The sequence below is a fragment of the Neovison vison genome, chromosome 10 (genome assembly GCF_020171115.1).
Source record: "Neovison vison isolate M4711 chromosome 10, ASM_NN_V1, whole genome shotgun sequence".
NCBI lineage: Eukaryota > Metazoa > Chordata > Mammalia > Carnivora > Mustelidae > Neogale > Neogale vison.
The window spans coordinates 63,680,888-63,698,821 of record NC_058100.1 but is presented as its reverse complement, the minus strand read 5'-3'; the positions used below and the strand labels follow the sequence as shown (position 1 = coordinate 63,698,821).

General features: G+C 42.3%; 1 protein-coding gene across 1 annotated transcript in view; it reads left to right on the top strand.

Annotated features, from left to right (window-relative positions):
• Nucleotides 1-8,692: 8,692 nt before the first annotated feature.
• Nucleotides 8,693-17,934, top strand: part of HSD11B1 (hydroxysteroid 11-beta dehydrogenase 1) — a 50,235-nt gene continuing 40,993 nt past the window's right edge. Inside the window, 1 exon segment of the mRNA XM_044267489.1 lies at nucleotides 8,693-8,930. Coding sequence (XP_044123424.1) covers nucleotides 8,693-8,930 — 238 coding nt within the window.

Sequence of the window (17,934 nt, the reverse complement as noted above, 5' to 3'; positions counted from 1 at the left end):
GCCAAGAGAGAAAAAAGGCTGAGTTCCCAGGTGGTCAGCAAAGGGAAAGTCCTAGATAACAGCCTGTCAAGCTCCCAGTTCATACTGGAACAGAATGACTTGGGGCTCCAGGAGGGATGTCTCCAAAGAAAAAAATTAGATTATTCAATGAAATCGACCAATTTATTTGAGTTGTAGAGCTCTTATCAGAGCATTTGGAAAATATGGATGACTCAGTAAGAAAACAAAAATGAGGGGATTATTAACTCCCGGGAGGAAAGGGGAGAGAAAAAAAGAAATGCAATCACGGTACATTATACTGCTGTGCTGTAAACAATTGATCATAATAATATAAACACCGACTATTGATTTAATTAAAAATTGTGCTATTACGGTCCTAGGAATCTAAAAGGCAGGAAATGAGCATCTGTGAGCCTTGTAAGAAAAAGCAAAGTCCTAATACTCCTTAGTAGGTAATCAAATGCACAATTTCTAAAATTGCAAAATCAATTTTTTCAGCCATGAAAAGATATTGTTTAAAAATATGGAGTTGATTCCCAGAGGGAGGAAAAAAATAAGATTTAAACCAGTGATTGCCTTTGAATGAGACTAGGGCACGGGGAAGGGAGGAACAAGGATCGCTGTTATTCATTATAACCCATTTGGTGCCATGTGACTTTTTAAACCCTCCTCTTGTATTATATTAATAAACAAAAATTATTAAAAAAAGAAAATAAGAGCGAAAATGGCTCAGTCCTAACAGCGGTCTCCCTCGGATTCCATTCTAGCTAGCAGTCAACATGTTGATGCCTGGAGCCATTAAATTAAGTCTCGAACAAGCTATAGTTAAAGTATTTACCTAATTACCCAGAGCAGCTCACCAGTCTCTCCACATTCACTTCAGAATCGCCTGAGGAGCTTTGTAAAAATACAGATGCCTAGGTCCTGCCCTTGCCGGTTCTGATTCCACCGGCCTTGAGGGGGCCTGGAAACCTGCCCCTAGTTCCCCCAGATGATTCAGTTGCACAGCAAAGGTGCAGCAACCACTGGACTGGAAGCCGAAATTGTGAGTGCGTCTAGGGAGGGGTCAGGGGGCGGGAAATGTGATGTGTCTGTGTGTGTGTGTGTGTGTGTGTGCGCGCGCGCGCTTCTGTGTACATGTCGATGTATTATGAGGCTATCCTTCTCCCTCCCTCCCTCTTTCATCCCCTGTTATCTGAACTTAACCCATAAATACCTCTGGACTGCTAAAAACATCGCCCGAAAAGAGCCCCCATCGCCTTTTAAACCCTGCGGTCGGATCTTTCTCTCCCAGCCCTGGGGCTCCCTCTGCTGGCAGAAGCCTGTTAAATCGCTTAGATTCCCAAACCTAAAAACTCATTCCATTCCTATGAGGTCATTTTTCCCCTGGGGTGGTTTCCAAGCCCTTCCAGAACTTCCTGAACCCGCCGGGTCAGATCGGCAATGGAAAAGTCAACCAACAAGGGAAAGACTTTCTTTCCTTACGTGTGTGAATATATAAAGATCAGGAGGGAGCAGGACGAGGCAGAAATGACAGTGAGGGGTACATACTGTAGTCAAGCCTGAGGAAAAGGAGACCTTAAGGAGTTTTTCCTCCCCTCCTTCCTCCAGCTCCGCCAAGAGATATGGATGAACGGGAGCTGCACATCCATCTGCCTCCCAAAACTCAAAGGAAAGGAACACCTTAGGCTGAGGAGCTCCCTGAATTTGGAAGTGGAAAACAAAGGGTTCAATATCCATGCTCTCTGTACCCTCTGGAGTCCCCTTTTCCAGAGCCTGTACATCATACCTGTCTGTGGGCTCTTGGATTTTTCTCAGGAGCTGAACATACGCTCAGCCTAGCACAGGGTCTGGCACAGAAAAGTTGCTCAAACACATCTGAATGGAAGCTTAACTCATTGTTCTTCATGTGCCTTTATTCTCCACCCCATAGCATTCTGGCTTTAGCTCCCCAGAAACCTTCTGACACAGCCTCTAGGGACTCCTGTATGCAAAACCCAACCTATCCTTGGCACTTTATCATCCTCCTCGACCTTCCAAAACTTCAAGGCTGTGCATCTCCCATCTCACTGAGATTCTCTTCCCCCACAGATTACCTGTTTTCTCAAGTCATCCTGCTTCCTGATCCTCTTGCCCTCCTTCGCTGGCTCTCCCCTTCTGCCTGACCCATAAATGTTAGTGTACTATCCCCACTTTGTACCCTTCACCCTGTCCCTGGCAGTCTCATTGATTCCTGCAGTTTTAATTTTACTGACAAGATTTAATTCTCCCAAATCGGTATCTCTAGCCTAGACCTTTCTCTTGAGCTCCAAATATCTACCAGCCATCTTTATCTGGATGTATGGAAATCACTTTCCTTTAAATACTCAAAAAACGCTCTCTGAGTACCTACTGTGTGCCAAGCACCATGCAAAACCTTGGAGATACAATGGCAAGACAGACCAGGCCTCTGCGTCCCAGAGCTAGGTGTTGGGAAAAACAGACAAATGAACAAGTGTGAATGCCAAGTGATGGGAGCTGTGATATGAAAAATACCGAGTGGTCCAAGGGAGGGCAGGGAAGATGATTTTGAATGGTAGAATCTGAAAGAAAAGAATGAGGTGGGTAGATAATTAGTCCCTGGGAAAGGATTTCAAAACTTATGAAGAACTTACAAAGCTAAAATAGCAAGTCTGGACTTTATCCTAAGAACAATAAGGAGCCACTGAAGAATAATTGGGTGGAGTAGAGCTCATGGGGCACATCTGCAGTGTTGGCAATGGTAAAGTGTTAGCAATGGTTATGCTGGATGGTAGTAGACCCATAAGGCTTTCACTCTATTGTTGTGCTTTATAAATTATTTATTTTAATGGTTCAGATTTTTTTGCACACATCAAATGTTTCACAGCCTTTTTTTTTTTTTTCAATGACTGGATTATAGAAGGTGAGAGAGGCAGAAGAATGAGGAGATTCCTAAAGCAGAAAATAACAGTGGCGTGAGTTAGGACAGTCATAGCAAAGGCAAAGATTAGGAAATGGGTCTAGAGATAGAATTGGGAAGTTTATTTTAGAATAAATTTATTTAGAAGATTAGGCGATGGGTCTAGAGATAGAATTGGGAAGTAGAATTGACTAGACTTGATCAGTAATGGAATTTGGGGATAAGGAGAAGGAGGAATAAAAAAGGAGTTCCAAGGTTCTGGAGTATTCATTGGATGAATGGTGTAGCCATTAATTGAAATAGAAATCCCTAGGAGGTGATGAGTAAAAATAGCAAGGTCACTTGGAGAACAGTTTGGCTGTTTCTTAACAGAAACACTTTGGCTGTTTCTTTAAAAAGTTAAACATAGATGTTCCATATGACCTAGCAATGCACTCCGATATATAACCCGAGAGAAAAAAACATGTAGACAAAGGCTGTCCACACATTGTGTGGATAGCAACACTGTTCATAGCAAATAGCAACACTGTTCATAATAGCCAAAAAGTGGAAATTCCAAATATGTGTGTATTGGTGAATGGGTAAACAAAATATGGTATATCCATACAATGAAATATGATTTGGCAATGAAAAGGAACAAAGTACCAATACATGCTGCGATATGGGTGAAGCTCAAAAGCATTAGGCTATAGTCAAAGAAGTCAGACACAAAAGATCATGTATTAGTGATTCCACTAATACACAAGACAGAAAGTAGATTATTGGCCGCCTGGGGCTGGGGATGGGAACGGGGAATATTTGTTAATGGGTAAGAGATCTTTGGGGGTGAGGGAAATGTCCTGAGATTCTCTTGTGGAATGGTTTCCCAACTTTGTAAATTTATTAAAAGCTATTGAATCGGACACTTACCACAAGATAATTTTCTGGTATATAAATTGTACTTCAAAAAAGCTGTTTAAAAAAAATCAGGTTAGTTTCAGCATGTTGAGTTTAAGGTTAAGTTTAGAAGGAGCTTCCCTAGGACCCTGCAATTGCACTATAGAGTATTTACTGCAAAGATACAGATGTAGTGAAAAGAAGGGCCATCTGTATCCCAATGTTCATAGCAGCAATGGCCACAGTCACCAAACTGTGGAAAGAACCAAGATGCCCTTCAACGGACAAATGGATAAAGAAGATGTGGTCCATATATCCTGGACTTTGGTCCAGTATAAATGGAGTATTATGTCTCCATCAGAAAGGATGAATACCCAACTTTTTTATCAACATGGATGAGACTGAAACAGATTATGCTGAGTGAAATAAGTCAATCAGAGAGAGTCAATTATCATATGGTTTCACTCATTTGTGGAGCATAAGGAATAACACGGAGGACATAGGGAGATGGAGAGAAGAAGTGACTTGGGGGAAATTGGAGGGGGAGACGAACCATGAGAGACTGTGGACTCTGAGAAACAAACTGAGGGTTTGGGAAGGGGTAGGTTGGGGGGTTGGGTGAGCCTGGTGGTGGGTCTTAAGGAGGGCATGTATTGCATGGAGCACTGGGTGTGGTGCATAAAAAATGAATTCTGCAACACTGAAAAGAAATTTTAAAAAATAAATTAAATTTTAAAAATTGAATGGATATTGTAAAAATAAAATAAAATAAAATAAACAATGCAACAGATATCTACCATGAAAAAAAAAAAAAAAGAAGGCATTAAAAAGGTGAGGTTGAGTAAGCAAATGGTTACACCACCTGACACAGGAGACAATGCTGCACCGGAGATAGAGATTTTTTAGTTTCACCAACACAAAAATAGTAATTGGAGCCATTGGAGTGAGGGAAATCCCATAGGGAAGAGAAAGAAGAAAGGAGTGAGAACAGAATCAGGGCCAACTCCAACATCCAAGGAATCCAAAAGGGAAGGGAAACCTATAAAGAACACTGAGAAGAAGCAACCAGAGAGTAGGAAAAAAGCCCAGAGAATATAAATAGACAGAATCCAAGGGAAGAAGATGCTTTGGGACAGGAAGGAGAGCCCAGTAACACTGTTAAGCATAGCTCCAGGAGGCCAGAAGCCTCCAGAGGCTCAGGCATAGCATACAGAAGGAATGAAATGTTGATGGAGGGAGTGAGGCTGGATTGATGAGCCTGAGGAGTGCCAGAGACCCAGAATTTCTGACACATGGCAAGAGGGAAGACAAAAGGTCAAAACAGGCAGAGTTGTGGAATAGGGATGGAGACCCCAGGGGGCAGAGGTTCCAAGTCTGGAAGTGAATGGCAACAACTGCAGATTGCAGCCTTGGATCTGCAAGGCCCTTAAAGATGCGATTCCGGCTTACTTCTCTAAGCAGATTTCTAACCGTGTAACCCCACCCCTTAAATTCAGTGATCCTGCCATATGGAATTGTTTGCAGTTTCCCAAACATGCCATTCTCTTTCACACCTCCTTCTATTTTCTCACACAGCTTCCTCTGCATGGAATGTTCTATAAACCAGCCCTCCCCTCTCCCACACACACTCCTGGAACCCAACTCAGTGCTCACTCTTACCCTTCTTCATTTCATTCCTGCTCTTGTTTCAATATGGATCAAGGTTAACCTTGCCTCTAAGGCCCTGCCTACTTGCCCGTCCCCCATGTGGAACAGCCTGTTTCCTTCGTTACACCCTGGGGAGGCCAATCTAAGATAGGCTACCTTGGCATGAATCTTATTTTGAGTTAAAAGCAATCCAAACCCAGCACATTCAGGAAAAGCTCTTTATCTCCCCCCAACTGCCTTCTTGTACCAGGAAGAGAGCTATAAAGGAGAGTCCTCTTTACCTTATCTGCATAACAGGGCAATCCTTGTTTTCCAAATATCTCCTTTCACCTTCCTGCTAATGGTCTTTCTCCCCTTTGTTTCTTCAGAACTCTACCTTTCTCCTTAGCTCTTATAAGTCTCATGTTGCCGCACTGTCTTTGGAATTTTGTGTCTGTGTGGATTCACTGTATGTCTGAAAGTAAATTTGATTTTCTCCTGTTAATCTGTCTCAAGCCACTTTGATTCTTAGTCCAGCAGAAGGACCTTGAAGGGGAGAGGAAATTCTCACTCCCCAACAGTTGACGTAGTCAGCGGGATACTTTAACTCATTGGATACTGCTTGCCCCAGACACAGCTGCTGCTCAAAGATCCTGGGACATCTGATATACAGCTGGCAGAAGGTAAGATTTCTTACCATGTCAGTCTCCCAGAATCTCCATCGGCAGAGTTCAGTGGCATGAGAGTCCTTTTTCCCTCTATCTAAATTTAGATTAGCAGGACAAAATATTCGTGGAACTAGTTCCTTGAGTCTAGCAACTCTGGTTAACTATGCTAAGACAACTCGTTGGTTACTGATCCATTTCTTTCCAGAGATGGTTTTTGTTTTTCTTTGTCTGTGTCCTTTGTGTCTTTGGTCATGGAATGTGTTAGGTTGACACTGGGTTGCCCACTAATTTCCCTGCAATGCATACACAGTAAAAGCACACAGTCCCCAGCCTTGTGGCACATCCCTCCTAGGTATTTGTGTGGTTCTAAAATGATGTAGGAAGTGAAGGCATAAGAAAAATTAAATTTCTTTTCTACTTACTTACAACCCATTGACGAGTCCTTGAAACAGGCAGAGTGACCTTCCTTTGGGAGCTCAGATGCCTCAATGTTGACACTTTGCTAAGGGCAAAAAGAAATCTTAGCCTGATGCCCCAGGATCCTGTGAGTCTACTTTAAACATATAGAAATTCCTTTGGAAACTTCCTTTATCCCTACCCCCCAAGATACTTGTTAACAATCATCTCCAAGCATATGACCCACCAATATACCTCTGAAGGGTCTCATAACTGAGTTTTTATTAAACAGTAATAAGTGACCTTTTCCAAACAATAGCTAGCTCACTCAGGATCCTGGAAACCTTGTTTTCAAACTACCTTGGAGGCTTGTTGTGCTTTCCCTAACCCACTCCCAACTTAAAAGTATAGAATTAGCCACTTCCTCATGACTCCAGTGCAACTCTTTCTGCCCATGGGTTCTGCCCTGTGCTTTAATAGGGCTTTTTGCCCTAAAGACATTCTCAAGAATTCTTCCTTGACCATTTGTTCTGAACCCCAATATTTCAATATCATTTTGGTGTCCAAACATGTGGCTCGAGTCTTCTCATTTGGACTCTGAGCTTCGGTGCAAACTTGGTGAGTACTTTCTCTTCTCTTTCTTTAATTTCAAGGCCTTTTTAAGGAGTATGGTCTTATTGGAACACTTTCATGTCAATTGTTCATGCTACAATCCTCTAATCCTCTAGTCCTCCAGTGGCTACTCTACGGGGAGGAGAAAGCCTGCCTTTTGGCTGGAACTTAGTACCGTGGTCAGAATGGAAATGAGACTCAGAAACTTGATGCCCTCTCTTTACGCATGTCCTTATACAAAGCTGTCTGTCTTGGGCACAAGATGGCCACCTAAGTCACCAGGATGGCTGCCGATCTTTAGGATTCCCATGTGAAGTTCCTCCTCTTTGGTCCAATGTGATCCCCTCCACATCTCTGGTCTAGTCACTTCTGGCTGGGAGACCTCCACTCAGAGCTGGCCAAAACCATATCTGATTGAATTAAAACCCAAACAGGGACCATTTCCTAGAGAAGTTGGTTGTAAAAGTCTACATGTTAGAATGTCCCTTAGACCATCATGAATTTCCATCTTGACTATTTTCCATCAATGTCCTCTATTAACTACTTAGGTTATTTGGGTAATTTCCCCTTGTAAAACTTTTCTAATGTTTTCCATGGGTTAAAAACGATGGGTTCTTCATGGCAAGGCAAGGCACAGTCTCTTCATCCATACCTGGCACCCATTTGCAGTCTAGAATGCAATGGAGAAGCTGGGGGCTGCTAACATCCCTCCTACGGGGACTTTAATGGCAAGGCAGTGATCATAGTGATTTAATTAGAGGGGCACCGTGGGTCACATTGACACCTGGAACCTCTGACATATCCTGCGTGGGTTGCCACCTGAGAGTGGGGCGGTGGGGTGGATTTTCTTGGTAATGGACCTTCTCTCTTCTTCAGTTCCCAAGGACTCTCCCTTTTAGTACCTTTTAATGCCTTTTAACCCACTGTAAATTCAGTGGGTTTAATGCCTTTTAACCCACAATTCCAATTGCAAAATTTAAGAAAGGACAGATCTCCTGTAACCGTGCATGGCCTCAGTAGGGTCCGTTAGATCTCTTCTGCAGGAAACAGGGCAATGGACAGAGATAGCCTAGGTACAAGACTTCATGGCTCTAAATCAGGACCTGGATTTAACAGCCTCTTCCAGAACACGTTTAGTCAGTAAACAGACCAGTAAACTCCCTTTTGAGATCCTGGGTGGTAATTATTTAAATAATTATTATTAATAAATTATCTAAATAATTATCTAAATAATTATTATTAATAAACCTATCTAAACAGGTTTCCTCCTGCCAGAACTTAGGTTGCTGGAGGAAACCAGCCACCCCTGATAAAAGGGACACTGACCCTCTCACCATTTCTCCTCCTAATACATGTGGGAGCTTCTCCCTCATTCGTTTCCCGGGTTAATGGCTACAATTGGAGCCAACTGTGGTTAGTGTACCAAAGGATGGGAACTTTAAGGAATATTCCCAAGCAGCTGCCAAAACTCCCTTTGTTTCAGGGAAGTGCCCTGTCTTCTTTACCCCAACATCAACTAGATATTTCTGCTTTGGTGGGGAAAACAAACAAACAAACAATACCCATAACATGATTTCTGCTCATCTGTGAACTAATGAGGTTTAGAACAAGGAACCCTTTTTCTCTGCCTTCTGGCAGCTCCTGGCCTCCTACCTTTCCCTCCCCCTCCTCCTATTTCTGCAGCACCTTGGGTAGGGCCTGTATAACTGGTTCCTATACCATTCTCAGTGCCTCTGGTGCCGTTGGCTCCTCCTCCTCCCCTCGCTGCCATGGAGTGAAGAGCACCCCCGGACTTAACACCACCCACTTCAGATTGCCCCACGGTGCCCCAGGTAAAAATGACAATGGGGAACAAATTGATTGGCTTTTAAGTGGACCCAGGTGGAACATAATTTGATATTTAAACTAATTTAAATTTGTTGGCTTAAGCTAGATAGGTCTTTAGCATTCTTGGCACCAAGTACAAAACTTTGATTCTACCAAGGTTTACTAAAAGTCAAACTCATGTTTTCTCTGTTGGCATATGTTAGCAAAAAAGATGACTTAAGACGATAGCTAGTTTTGTCCGTCTCGAAGTTTTCATGGGGAATTGTTATGATAGCATTCAAAATGTTTGGTAACCTGAGTTTAAAGTTTTGTTTGGTTGTTAAATTGAGATTGGATTCACTGGACATCTAGGTATTTTCCAAATGGAATGAAGTGCTAAAGTATTGATTACTAAACATAAGGTTTATCTGCTTTTGACTTCTTATTGCAGAGAAACTAAGGATATTTGGGTCTGTTAGAAAACCTGCTTTGTGCTTAAATGTATCTGTAAATTTGCCATCTAAAGAATTCTGGTGTAACAGTTCACAATTTATTACTATTTAGTTTTCACCGGAGACTAAGGTTTCTAAGGGTTAAAATTCGGCTAAATGTAATTAAGACTGATGGAAATAAGGGAAGCAATTCTGTATGTATAAGAATGATCTAAGAAATGGGAATATATTTTTGTGGAAGGTAAAATAAGGTAATTTTGTCCTGAGACTTTTTTTTAAAGGTTTTATTTATTTATTTGACAGGGAGAGAGAGATAGAAAGAAAGAAAGAGTTAACAAAAGAGAGAGAACAAGCACAGGGAGCAGCAGACAGAGAGAGAGAGAAGCACTTTCCCTGCTGAGCAGGGAGCCCAATGTGGGACTGGATTCCAGGACTGTGGGATCATGACCTGAGCCGAAGGCAGATGCTTAACTGACTGAGCCACCCAGGCCCCCTAACTGAGACTAATTTGAGAAGAATCAATTGGGAAAAAATCTGAATGCAGAGGAAAGTTGTAGAAGGTTTGTGAAGGGAAATCCTTGGAAAGAAAATTTAAATGTGGTCAGGATGAACTGAGGTTGACATAAATGGATTTTTAAAATACACTGGTGGAGTGCTGAGGTGGCTAACTAAGTCAGTTAAGCCTTGGACTCTTGGTTTCAGCTCAGGTGGTCATGGTCTTGGGGCGGTGGGACTGAGCTCCCTGTCAGGCTCCACACTCAGAGTGGAATCCGCTTAGGGTTCTTTCCCCCTCCTTCCCATGCTTTCAAGCTCTCTCTCTCTCTATGAAATAAATACATAAATGTTTTTAAAAATATACAGGTATAAAATTGGAATTCTGCTTTCTCTCTGTTAAAAAGACAAGTTTTCTTTTGTCTGGATTGTTGATCTGCTCTTGATGAGAAAATGTGAACAAAGATGTTTTCTCTTTGCACAGAAAAACCAGTGGCTCTGTTTTGTCTTTATCTGGTCTTTGGTGATCTATAATCCTATTAAGGCATGTGCCTAAGACTTTCTAAGGCTTTAATGAACTTTCCCAAGATTTAAGTCATAAACGAAATCTCTCTGACTAATTAGGCTTGTTTATTTGGTGTGTTACATTCTAATATAAGGTCATCACTTGATATTCTGATTACTGAAGTGTTCTCTATCACAGAAATAAGTGTATTTGCTTGGCAATTGCATCCTAATGAACTCATATTGATGGGGTTTTGGAATCTAGGTGAAGTTCTGTGGGGTGCCGTCTGGAGCCAACCACCAAGAAAGAATTCTTGAGACATCTTTGGTGCAAAATGGTGGTTTCATTAAAGCACAGAGACAATACCGGTGGCAGTAGAAGCTGCTGTACAGGGGTCTTGAGGAGTGGTGGTTATATACTTGGGGATTTGGGGGAAGTAAGGAAAAGGGAGGTTTCAAAAGACTTTCATATGCTAAAAAGGACTGACTTACAAGATTTCTGAGGCCCTGGCATTGTCAAGTCTAAGGTGGTTTTCCCCTCTAGCAAGGTATTAACATTAAGATAGTTAGGAGGTCCCTGGAAGAATGTCACACATGTTCCAAGGGGCGGGGGAGGGGGAGTTGCAGGGGGGTTGGTTTGTCTTCAGCCAGGCTTCTATTCCTCATCAAAATCATTTCATTAACAATGTCCATTTCTGAGTTTTTGTCATTTGTAAGTGTTCTGATGCTCTTATAAAACATGTTTCATCTTCAAGGAGACTCATAAAAAAGATTTTTAGGACAAACAGAGTATTTGTTATCTTTAAGATCATAAAGCTGAAATGGGTAAGAATTTCCAGAACTAAAAAGCTACATTCAAACTAAATAAGAATCAGTAAGATGGGACTCAATGAATTGAGAAGTATGATTATAGTTTTTGGACTCTTGTTTAAAATATTGCTGGTTCTCTAATGTTCTTCTAGATTAAGGAAAATTTCTCTTAAGATATCTATGACTTAGAAAAATACAATAAAATACTCCTTTGTGAACAAACTGAGGCATTTAACTTTTCTTTCTATCTGAACCCTCTGAAATTCAAAAAGTCTCAGTAAGTATTCTTTCTTCTGTGGCAATCATACTCATTTGCATAAGTTCAATAAGAATCTGTTCTCCTTGTAAAAGGACACCATTGGAAACGCTGGTTATTTTACCAAGACTTTGACTGGAATGTCATATTTGAGAGACATGCATAGACTCAGATATGACCAAACAGCTTTGAGAAATTGAGGTTGACTTTATGAAACATGGAGCCATAAAACCCCTTGGAAATGTTGGCCTGATACAGAGTTCCCAGCAGCCTCACCGGGTGAGTAAAGAATGTCACTCCCTGGCAGGTACATGAACCTCAGGATACTTTGGGGACCACAAGTAGAGAAATTCACCCAAATTTACAGGTATTGCTGGTGTGCCTGATGGCAAGTAATTGGCTTGGCTTCTGGCCTGGAGAGGCTACTAAAAGTTCGGTCTAGGTTCCTTATGAAAACTTTCTAGCAAAGCTGATTTTGAAAAATCTATACAGCCAGTTGCTATTGTTGCTGAACTTAGGTAAATAATTAGGCCACTTAAAAAAAAAAAATGGACTTGCTTTTCAAACGAATTAGTCTTGATTTGGGTATCTCTGGAATTAGGAGTGATTATAGAGAGAAAGAATTATGTTTCAATTACACACCTTTGTGGATGTTAAATTCTAGTTCTGATTGTTTTTAACTGCTGTTTGCCGAAACTAGACAACTTGAGGTAAACTTCAGAGAAATTGCCACTATAGCTCATGTATAGACAATCCTCATGCTTGTTATTCTGTGGGGATAGTAAGAGGACCTCAGGGGCATATGATTATTTGAGCAGCTGGAAAATGGAATTGACTCCCAAACAACTGGAAAACACAACTAGCACCTTAACCAATTCTGTATAGCTCGAATGACAATATCGTTCCCTAAAAGTCAGAGTGTAACCCACACTATGGGGTTAACTATGGACTTGTGAAGATAATGGATGACCCCACTTTCCTTATGATTGGATTGGAGGATGCATTTGGAAATATGCTTGTCTCCTGAGCAAGTCTTCTACCACTTCCCAGTGATTTCTTATAATTAGGGTATTATTAAGACTAGACCTAAAACAAAGAGGGCTTCTTGATGGTTTTATCCCTCTGCCATATTTGTCCTGGGAATACCTCTATGGAGGTAAAATTGCAAAAAGAGGCTTTAGCCAAGCACACAACAGCCCTCCTGGTAGAGGAAGCATCAGACCTCACTATGGGATAGTCCCTGACAGTGATGACTCCACATCAGATCCAGAGTGTCTTAGAGACCAAAAACCACCAATGGATGAGGGGAGGCTGACTTATTAAATACCAGCCTACGCTCTTAGATACACCTGAAATAATACTTAAAATTTGTCAGACTTTAAGCCCAGCTACTCTTGTGCCCAGGCCTGACCATCACATTTCCATGTTAGAACATGACTGTTCAGAGATTATTGATCTTGTTTATTCCAGCAGACCAGATTTAAAAGAGTCCCTATTGAAAACGTGATGACAGTTGGTTTGCTGATGGCGGTTGTTTCATGGAAAGGAGGATAAGAAAAGCTGGGTACGCTATGAGTCAGTCTAACCCCAATTTTGAGGCCAAAGCCCTCCCATCATATGTGTCTTCCCAAAAAGCAGAGTTAGGAGTGTTCACTCGTGCTTTACAATTAGCGAAGGGCCTCGAATAATATCTATACTAACTCTAAATATGCCTTCCTAGTCCTACAGGCTCATGGAGGAATTTGGAAGGAAAGAGGATTATTGCCGAGCCATAGCTCCCCAGTCAAATATGGGCCTGAAATTATGACTCTTCTTGAGAGTGTAAGCCTACCTAAGGAGGGAGCTGTAATTCCCCTCCAAGGACATCAAAAGGATATGACTTTAGAATCTAAAGGCAACAATTTAGCAGACATACAGCTAAGCAGGCAGCACAAAATCAACACACTGAATTCTTATGCCAGTCTTAATTCCAATAAAGCCCATAACTCCTGTCTATTCAAATCAAGAAATTCACATAGCCCAGGAATGAGGATATACAAAATAAGCACAGGACTGGCTTCTTAATAAGGAGAGAAAATCCTTTATACCCACAAATAATGAATGGAAGGTAATATAGGGTTTAGACCAAGCTATCCATTTGGGTAAAAAGGCCCTGGAACAAATGGTTTAAAATATCTCTGGTGGAATTAGCTTAACCACTACCATTAAACAGGTCAATCATGTGCTATCTGCAGCAAGCAAATCCTAGAGTGAGTCTCGCCCCCCCCCTCTTTTAGGGCCAGTCGGAAGGCAGGGGATGTATCCTGCAGAGGAATGGCAATTAGATTTTATGCAAATGCCACCTTGTAAAGAATATAAGTACTTACTGGTTTATGTAGACACCTTTCCTGCATGGATTGAGGCCTCTCCTTATAAGACAGGAAGACCACTGAGGTGACAAAAATTTGCTAAAAGAAATTGTCCCTAGATTTGGACTCCGTTGGTCCCTACAATGTGATAACAGACCATCTTTTATCATACAAACAACTCAGCAAATAGCGCAGGCCTTAACAACTGATTACTATTTACATTGGGCCTAGCATCCACAGTCCTCTGGAAAGGAGGATCCAAAACCAAGTAGCCCTTGGTATCCTGACTGCCGCTCAAGGAGGCCCAGAATTGGATGCCTGGCTCCTAATGGGAACCAGTGACTATGTGGTTTTGACTCATGGCAGTGGCTTCCCCCAGGCTGGATAGGCCACTGTACTCTGGGTTTAGCCTGGAGGCATGGACATATTATTAAAACCCATCCAACCTTCCAAATTTAAAACCACAGCGGTGGGGTGTGGCGCCTGGGTGGCTCAGTGGAGTACGCCTCTGCCTTCTACTCCGGTCATGATTTCAGGGTCCTGGGATCAAGCCCCGCATCAGGCTCTCTACTCAGCAGGGAGCCTGCTTCCCCCTCTCTTTCTTTGCCTGCCTCTGCCTACTTGTGATCTGTCAAATACATAAATAAAAATCTTAAAAAGAAAGAAAGAAAGAAAAACAATAGTGGATATGTTCTGTTTCATTGGTATGAACATCTAGTGTTCATCTTTGTTCCCTCTTTGATACTGGAGGATGTCATTTGGCACATGGAAGCACTTGACAAGTACCCAGTCAAAGCCCTAAATGACATTCAAAATAGCATTTCCCTATTAAATGCTGAAGTAACACACATGCATAAAGCAGATTTACGAACTAGAATGGCATTAGATGTTTTAATTGCTGCACAAGGTAGAATTTGTGCTGTCATAATAACATTCCAGATTATCACAAAAAACATTTCTGGGTTTCTAACATGAATACTCAAATTGGCACTTAAAAGGATCCCTCTCTTTCTTTAAATGATTGGTTGAACCCCTGGACTCCAAGAGGATTTTTGCCAACTCTCAAAGGACTTTTATTTGGGCTTCTTTTTTCTTTTTGTTATTCTAATCATGTTTGCTGATTTCTCCCATGTCTCTCCACCTGGTGCAGAGACCCCTTTCCTGCCATAACTCAAGCCAACAGATGCTCCTTTCCACTTGGGAAGATCCAGCATGTGGTCTTCCTTGAATTCAGCTGCCTCTGCCTTTATAATTCCTATATGTATAAGCCCCCAACTGACCAATGTTGACCCACAGATAGGGATGTCTCCATCCCCATATTCATCAGAAGAAAGCTACAGAAGATAAGACCTTCCACCCCGAGAAACCTTAAAGATTTAAGGGTCAAAATTATTCAGGGGGGAATGATGTGGGAAACAAGCAAAAGAAAAATTAAATTTTCTGGGGCACCCAGGTGGCTCAGTGGATTAAGCCTCTGCCTTCTACTCCGGTCATGATCTCAGGGTCCTAAGATCAAGCCCCATGTCTGGCTCTCTGCTCAGCAGGGAGCCTGTTTCCTCCTCTCTCTCTGTCTGCCTCTCTGCCTACTTGTGATCTCACTCTCTGTCAAATAAATAAATAAAATCTTTTTAAAAATTAAATTTCCTTACTACTTACAGCCCATTGACAAGTCCTTGAAACAGGCAGAGTGACCTTCCTCTGGGAGCTCAATGGCCTCAATGTTGACACTTTGCTAAGGGCAAAAGGAAATTTTTGCCTGACCCCTCCTCCACCCCCTCCACCCAATCTTCTCCACCCCTGCCCCAGGATCCTGTGAGTCTACTTTAAACATATAGAAATTCCTTTGGAAAACTTCCTTTGTTAGCAATCATCCTCCAAGCATATGGCCCACTGATACACATCTGAACGATCTCATGATTGAGTTTTTACTTAACAGTAATAAATGACCTTTTCCAAATAACAGCTAGCTCACCCAGGGTCCTGGAGACCTTATTTCCAAACTACCTTGGAGGTTTGTGCTTTCTCTAATCCCAACTTAAAAATATAGAACTGGCCACTTTCTCACGGCCCCAGTGCAGCTCTTTCTGCCCATGGGTCCAGTCCCTGTGCTTTAATAAAACCACCTTTTTGCGCTGAAGACATTCTCAAGAATTCTCTCTTGGCAATTTGCTCTGAACCCCAATATTTCCACACCACAAGAGACCCAAGGCTTTAGCTAAAATGGTTAAGATGCATATAAGATTTTTCCTTTTTTTGGTTCTGTGTCCTAAGAGCTTGGCTTTGTGACCCGTGAGAATATTCTCTTTGGTCTCCATCATTTGAAGGATGTGTTTACCAGGGTACCCTTGGTGGTTAGCTGAAAAGACTAGGGATCGAACTCCGACTCTCTCTCTCTCCCCCCGACCTTTCATCCTGGGCCTTGCCACCTCTCATGGTGTTTGCCATGAGAGCATGTCTAGACCATAGGAACCTTTATCCTCTCAACCTTCATTGCTTATAAATGCTGGGAAGTCCCATTTCAATAGCACCTGCCTAGTATCACAGATGAGTGGCCTGTGACTGGAGGACTCTTATGATTCCGTAAGAGACTGAGATGCCTAAATTATAACCATAACCACTATTTCTGCTTCTGTACCTTCGCTTGCTAACCCATGAGGAGATGGAAAATTACCAGCAAACTTTCTGTGGGCACTCTGTAACCACACAACCTGGAACCTAGCAGAGTGGCCGCTCCCGGACCCCCACTGGGCTCTGGGCCGAGAGATAACAGCCATCTGGCGCCAGAGAAACCCCCACCCAGAATTGGATGTGACAAAGTGACTGTTCCCGGAACCCCCACCCAGCTTTGGGTACAGGAGATAATAACCATCTGGCTCCCCGCGGCTTGACAGGGAGACCCCAGCCAATCCTGAGGTGACACATACCCTAGCGGTGCCAACCAAGCAGTTTGAAGAATGACAGCCCTTTGACCGAACCAATAATCTGTTCCCAGCCTTTTCCCTCTCTGTAGCGCACCCGTCATATTAGAGAGTTGCTGTTTGATTTTCCCGTGGTATGTAGTGATTTGTTATGAGATACTATGCTGTATGCTAAGTCCCTGCCTCCCCAAAAATAGTGCATAAAAAGTGCTGTGATCCTGAGCTCAGGACCTCTTAGCGTCACCAGCAACAAGTGCGTGGAGGTCCGGGTTCGACTCATAATAAACGACCCTTGCTGTTTGGCTTTGACTCGGGACTCTGGTGGTCGTCTTTGGGGGGTCTCGGAATTTGGGCACAACAAGACCAGACACCATTTCAGGACACCATCCTTACTGCCTGTGCAGTGAAGACCTTTTCTTCCTCAGACTAATCTTGGGAGTAAATTTTGGATCATGGCGGCTGCATCATCTATGCCCTCTTTGAATGACACTTGTGTCTTTGGTTAAGCCATTAAAAGGTTTTTTGGTTTGAGTTGCTATTAATAGATCCTACTCCTCAATGGCCAGGTGATGGATCCTTTAAATTGGCTCTCTTTAGAAGAAAAATATTTTTTATAGAGAGCTCCCGATTGTATTATTAGTATAACAGCTAACCTTAGGGAGTCCTTTGACAAGATGCAAGAACAGAAATTAGACTTAGCACAAAAATAAATGCCCACATCCAATGCAAATTTTCCTAAAATCTGCCTGTTTTAACTTCCCTTTCCCTACAAGATGTCCAGGGAGCATCCAGCCTATTCTCTGGGTTCAAGGTATGCAAGTTACTTACATAAAAGCTGAATGCCAGGAAATGAACTTAATAAAAGCACCCAAGGTTGGCAGTGAGGCTGGCTTTGATCCTACATCCCCAGGCTAGATGTATAAGCAGGATCTGCCAGCTTTAGGCATTCCTGTGCCATGTCCTTTACAGGTGTGTCCTAGATCCCCCACTGCAGAAGAATTATTTTGCCTGGACAGCAGCAGAACTTTTAAATTATAAAGACCTTCCCCCACCCCCTCCTCCGAAAATCCTACCAAAGTTAGAGAGGAATTGGTTGATGACTATTCATAACCTCCCTTCCACAGAGGAAACAGGACCAACATTTCTCTGTAGCCCTCCTACAAATGACCTCAAAAAGCTAATATTCAGGGAATAATAGAACCAAGGTTAAATTTTGTCAGAAAAAAGGCTTTTGTTGAAATGCTTTATAT